Consider the following 6,746-nt stretch of genomic DNA (forward strand, 5'->3'; position numbering starts at 1 on the left):
ATGATTTGTCCGCTTCTGCCTTTAAAAATATTATTTGAATTAATAAAATTAATCAAAAACGCAAAAAAGCATTATTTTCTGATGATTTTCTTATTTTCTGACAATAATAGGGTATTTTCAGCCAAAAATTACAAAACTAATTTAGAGTAGAAAATTCGCCTCATTCATCGGTTTGCAGGGAGCTTTAGAAAACCCATTTCAGGTTCGAATTTGGCACAAAACGCAAATAATTGTATTCAGTTTTTTACCGAAAGTAATTAGGATTATTTTTAAAAACGACCATAGTAAAAGTTTACAAAAAATTACTTGAAAAATTCACCGTCCTCATCGTTCTGAAAAGTAGTAAAAAGTTGCTCAGAAAAAATGTTAATGACCTTTTTTTATATGCGAAAATTCCAGACTTGGGTCTCGAAAAGTTTTAATAAATGAATTATACCTCATTAACCGATGCGTTATAACAGTTTGTTTTGTTATTGAACTATTAATATTACTTTTACGCCTAATGGTCTGGTTCCAATCGTCTTATAGAACTCAAATATATTTTTCGGAAAGCCAAAAGCTCATTTTTGAATACCTTAGAATTCATGTTAAAGTTCACCAGCTGAAATCGCACAATAAAAAGAAATGTAAAATATTTTTCGCGAATATTGCGTTCTTGCATAAAGTCTGTCATAAGCGAATTGCAATTTTATAAGGGTTGCAGAGAAAATTGCCATGTAGACATCGAAAATTGTATCGCAGCTATAGAAAATAGCATTGTTGGCATGAAAATTTGTATTGGAAGTTTTTATCGTTTTGTTCATTTCAACTGGTTTTTTGAGGGCTCGATATTTTCGCAATATTTTGGCTAATTGGATTTCCTAATAATACCTTATCAAATTAGATAAAAAATAATGGAAAACTTGGAATTCATTTTTGCATTGCCTGGTACAAATAATGTGTTCTTTTGTACTCGGACGAATTCAATTAAAATCCAGCGATTCTCCACCACTAATATTCTTGTGGAACATATAAATCTCCACAAACAATGGAGACCTTTGTCACGAAAGCAAAGCTCATAACAATAAATTTCTCGATCAACGAATAGGGAAAATAATGAAGTTTTCTTTGAAAGGGAACTCGATTAAGAGTACATTTAAAGATTGTAACCTAGAAAAATTATCTAAAATATTTTTATTGATATCTTGATTTATTATATGTTCATAATTGATCTGTTTTAAATTGAATCGCAACATTTGGTCATCATGCAGAGTGATTTTTGACCGATCTGGAATTCAGACTCTACACACAATACTTTTGTTTCAGATTTAGAGTTCGACTTCTTATATTCAAATGGATATATCATCTTAACATTAAATCAGTTCTATTTTTGAGCTTCTACGCGTCTTTTTATAGTAATTAAAATCGACTAAAATCTTTTTTTTCAAGCAAAGCAAAAGAAAGATTAATAACTAAAAGCTCATTGTGAAGATAGAAGGTATCTGAAATTAAAATCAATCAGGGCCCGCTTCAGAATTTAATTATAAATTAGCGGAGTTAATTTTTACTATGTTTCGAGTTAATATTTTAATGAAACATGATTTATAAGTATTATTAAATAATAAAATATTAAAAACACTAAGAATTTCTTTCAATTATAAATGGAGAATTTTACTTTTGAGAAAAGTTAACTCTCATGGACATAGCTACTTATTACTATATTTCAGTATATAGAGATCTAGCACTTTTAAGAGAGATAAACAATATAGATATGATATCGATAGCAAAACAACAGTTAACAGAATAATTCCGACATAATATCTGACAATAACTCATCAACGAACATACGAAATTAGAATAAAAAGCGCTCAACAAATTTCATCAAAATGAAACAGTTTATAAACGTTTTGGCGACCTGATTTGTGAAAAACATATTTTCCATTTTCAACTTCAAAACTCAATACGATATATAGCAAATTAAACTTTCTGTAATTTGAAGCGGCTTACTCTATTATATGTTCACTCTTGTAGCCTGAGGAACAATGTCTCGTGCAGCTTTTGAGGTTGTTAATTATTTAAATGTAACTGAAACATTGTGCAGGAGTCGTCAACTTTAACAATCATTTGTGCCGCCTAACTAGCAAACTCGAACGAGGTAAAACTCTCATTGGTAACTCGAACGGAATAATTACACAACTTTTGAATTATTCATTCTGAATACACATTTTCATATAATAGAAAACGATATTTTATAATTGGGAGGTTTGCGAAAGCTTCCTTGTAGACTTACCTACATGTTTGCAAGAGTTACGCATCTCTTAGCTTTTGTTAATAAATGATTAGTTTATACTCTCTAAAGTCTGGGAACTCAAAACTGTTGACGTGACAATGCGTATTGCGTTAATTTAAATATGTTTGTTTTTTCTTGATACGTTTTAAAATATTACTTTGCACTCGTATAACATAACTAAAAAAAAAAAATTCTTTAAGGCGATATTCCGAAGCACTGTTAGGATATTTATTCTTAAGATAATATCGAGATTCATTGACTTAAACGCTCAACCAGCGCCTTTCAGTTCTTGCTTTAGGGCTCACAAAGCATGTATCGCTCATTCAAACTGGCGATTATTAAACAAAAATGTTTTTACGTGTTTAAGATTTCAGTGAAGACCAAATCGAAAATCAAGTTTTCCAATGTAAACCCTTTACCAACAATTTATCGTATTATAAAGTATTGATAAGTACATTTCAACTCTACCAAAACGGTGCACCAATAATAAATAATTCTATCTTCGCTGTTCTAAAATTGAAAAATTAACACTCGATGAACATGCTGCAATCCAAATTAATTCGACCTATTTAGATCCATAACATTCCATTTTGTGCAATTTTTGATGTTTTGATTACGAATGCGATGAAATTATCATTGAATATAAAAATGAAATATTTTTACAGCGACTGAAATTCGTTTCGTTAGTTGAGATTGTTGGCGCGTACGAATTTTAATTGTTTCGGTCTCATGGCCACTTGAATTTCAATACAAATTCTATCTAAACGACATGCAAAATTTCCATTTTTATTTGATTTTGTTTGCAGAGATAAAATCTGATCGACATGGAATCGTTAGTATTTTTAAACTGTGTCGGCGCATAATTTACTAATCTGTTGTTTGATTTTCAGGTATGTGGCCTATTTCATAAAATAGTTCAGGATAAGAACTTACGAGGGTAAGTGGGTCTTTATTATCGTCTCGTCAAAATATACTTTAAAATGTGTATTTCTTGGTTACAGTATGACTTGTTTGGCATGATTTCTGCAAATGCAATAAATATAATTTTTGAATGCTGGACAGCCTTTAAATTTGTAACGGCATTGTGCATCATAAATATAAAAATACATAATTACATAGCTAAAATACGGAAAGTAAGTCGGCACATAATTTTCTTTCAAAATTGAAACGAGTATAATTAATGGCCCATATTAATATTGCAATACATATTTCGGAAATATTTCAGCAATGTGTAATTACAGATAACAGATAGAAGCAAATCAAAACGACAATTTTCGACAAAGCTAGCAATTTTTATGGGGGTTTTTAGATGAAACTTTATTCAGATTTTTTAGATTATTCTGCTGTGACCAAACAACTTTTGTGATATGGAGTGTCTTACGAATATTTAAGATCACTTCCGTTTGGTCAAAACAATTTCTCCAATAATACAAAGAGAGGGTCAAAAAAATTAAGTAAATCCACAATTCAGAGCTTATATGTCGCAATTGAACTCTATAGACAAACTTTAGCTTGCCCTTGTGCCTGTGTGTTAAAACAAGTCTTCATTCATCTCAAGAAATATATTATTTTTGTACCAAACCCATATTTTAACATTTATTTCCCAATTCCCAATAATTAAGGCAAAAACAATAAAAAGGTGCCCCTCTGCTCCAATTGCTGCAAACGAAATTTCACTCCTTTTTGTGATCATTTAAGAATATTATATCGGTGAAGGTAAACATGCTATTTGGCCGTTCTTAATGACTCAAGTTCGTGCTTGAGCCAAATTGGATTTTTTGGCACTTAAACTGTTGGTACTTATTTGAGGAGAGAGAAGCATTGAAGGAAAATTGTTTATTTCTATATGTAGACTTTTTTGCAAGAGAAATGATTCGTATAAAGCAAAATAAATTTAAATCTACATATTTTCATACCCAATAATTATGTACTACCACTTACACATTTATTGATTACTGAGCGGTGAATTGAACAAAGTTTTAGTCAACTGACAAATAAACTATAAGACAAACTTTAAACAATTTTTAATGTTTTATTAAACATTTTATTTCTACAATGACCGCCCGCTGTTATTGATAAGATGATATTTGAGTATAACATTCTGTTAATATTAAAGTAAGCTGCTATCAAGACATCGGGACATGTTGGGCAGAAAAGGACATAAAATTCAGGAACGGACGCAAAAGGTCGCAAACTCAGAGCACATTTTGGCTGCAAAACAAACATTTTGGTCTTTGTGTTCTAATAAATTACAATTGAAATAAATATTGAAAATTTGGTCTAAGTTTTTCAATTTGAATAATTTGCTCGTCATTTTCCTTGACAATAAAACATATTTGTGGTATTTAAATAGGGTCAATTTTAATCAAACAACTCCTTTATTTCGAATATGTATATAAAAATATTAAAACTTATAATGTTGCATCAAAAAAATATAAAACTTGAATAAGTCTAATACTTTATGCATCTTATGTATGTACACTTTGTAATTTCAGTATAATATAGTCTATAATCAAGATTGGACGTTTCTTCTAATACGAAATTTATATATCTAATAAATATTATCCACATTTTTAATATACATTTTCAACAGAATTTAAATGCAGTTCTGTCTTAGTCTCGTTTTTGTCTGCGTAAGGCAGCAGCAAAGTCATTATTCTCCTCCCATTAGAGCACAAAATTAAATAATTGCTCACGTAATAATTAATAAGACTATTTAGGTTGCTAAAACACTTTTCATTGTTTTTCTCTCTGCCCAAGGCGATACAATTATCTTGCTCCCTCCTTCGGATTTTCAAGTGAAAAATTCGCCTGTCCTGGACGAGGGACAGGGTCCCCAGTTTGGACGTATTGGACGGCCTTATAATGAACGTTCCGTTCTGTTGATTCTTCAGAAGTTTTTCAACCATTTCCCTGCTGACATCCTTGTAAAAGGCTTCGGACGTTTCCTTAATCATCTCTGAAAAAGTTAAATAGAAGTGAGTTTTCGGCGTTAAGAATCAATAACTCTTCGCTAAGTGATTATTTAAAGCTGAAAGCGATGGACTCTGAACACTTTTCTATGCTAAATGCTAATGTACAGGGTTGACTGAATTTTGGATAACGCTCAAGCAGAAACATTGTTAATTTTAGGATAAGATGTTTAATGCGGAATTTGTGACCGCTCATCTGAAACTCACTCCCTGAAGCTCACTCATTCTGAAATCCGAAATCTTCTGAATCAAAAATCATCTCAATCATCAATCAGAAACTTTCGTTGAGGCAAGGGTCTGGAAGTTACGTCACTAATTACGGTTTTTCACAAATTACAAATTAGAATACAAAATCATAAAACATTTAAATTTGTATGAGTGTTTCATGCAAAATAACTCGGGCAATTACGCTGAAAATATATGCAAAGAAAACAAGCCTACGATGTGCTGAGAGACAACAAAGTTAAAGGTAGAAGTCGCAATCTCACTTCAACAAATTAATAATCATTTGAAGTGCTTTGACAAGAGAGTCTTAATCACAAAGATGATTCTTCAGCCATAGACTTTAAACGGAAATCAGAAATGTAATTTTATTGAAATTTTTTATTTACAAGATAAAACCATACCATTCTTAAAACTTTGAAAAATATTGATTTTACTATAATGGAAATATTTAATTGAAATATTCAACTCAAGTTCTTTTAAGTGTTAAGTTAATTAGCGAAGGTCAGAATGGTTGAGAGTTCAAGCTGCGATTAATTGTTGAATAATCGGATATTTCCGATAATATTTTTATACATTTCGACTTGCGATTTTCGAAGTTTTGCCGAAAAGCTTTTATTTTTCAATGATTATCAAAAATAGTCAATCAAAGAAATGTCTAATTCTCACCACATGTTGCGGGATCTGTCCGATGTGCACTAAAGCAACAAAAAATACACATTTTGTAACCCACATCAATTGCCAGCGAGCACAATCTTCTTGTGAGATTCGCCAAAACTCTGTAGATCACTTTAGAGCACAAGCACATCTGTTTGCAAGTACTGTTCATACTGTTTTATCTTACGCTTTGCTTAAGATTATGATCAGCTACGACAACTATAAAACTCAACTAGATGCATCGTTTAGCAATAGTAAATAGGACCGCAATATTTTTGTGCCATCTGGATCCAAACCATGGAGGGTGTCAAGTTTTCGGATAAAACGATCTCTAATGTGGGAATTTCCGCCATCGGTGCCATGAAGAATTTATTTCAACACTACAAAAAGGCTGATATTTTTGCGGCTAGTGCATTTTTTTTTAGATAGTCGTGAAAAATACCAATTTACCTATGAATACATACAGGGTGATTCAAAATTGGGGTCCTTCCTCTGGAGGTGATTTAGATCAGATTTTAGGTTCCTTCGTAATTATTAAAAACTTCGATAATCATGGATAAATACGGAGTGGCATAAAATAGATTTTTTTCCTCCTACTTTTTCGAAATATCCGTATTGTCAACGAG

General features: G+C 31.2%; 1 protein-coding gene across 1 annotated transcript; it reads right to left on the bottom strand.

Moving 5' to 3' along the window:
* Positions 1-4,693: 4,693 nt before the first annotated feature.
* On the bottom strand, positions 4,694-6,402 carry LOC109544440. Its single transcript, XM_019914601.2, has 2 exons — positions 6,133-6,402; positions 4,694-5,228 (listed from the first exon to the last, which is right to left on the bottom strand). Exons 1-2 carry the CDS (start codon positions 6,290-6,292, stop codon positions 4,843-4,845), a joined length of 546 nt encoding a protein of 181 aa, XP_019770160.2. The 5' UTR covers positions 6,293-6,402; the 3' UTR covers positions 4,694-4,842.
* Positions 6,403-6,746: the final 344 nt, after the last annotated feature.

This window comes from Dendroctonus ponderosae, unplaced genomic scaffold, assembly GCF_020466585.1.
Source record: "Dendroctonus ponderosae isolate FM_Combo_2020 unplaced genomic scaffold, Dpon_F_20191213v2 Dpon_F_20191213_2, whole genome shotgun sequence".
Lineage (NCBI taxonomy): Eukaryota > Metazoa > Arthropoda > Insecta > Coleoptera > Curculionidae > Dendroctonus > Dendroctonus ponderosae.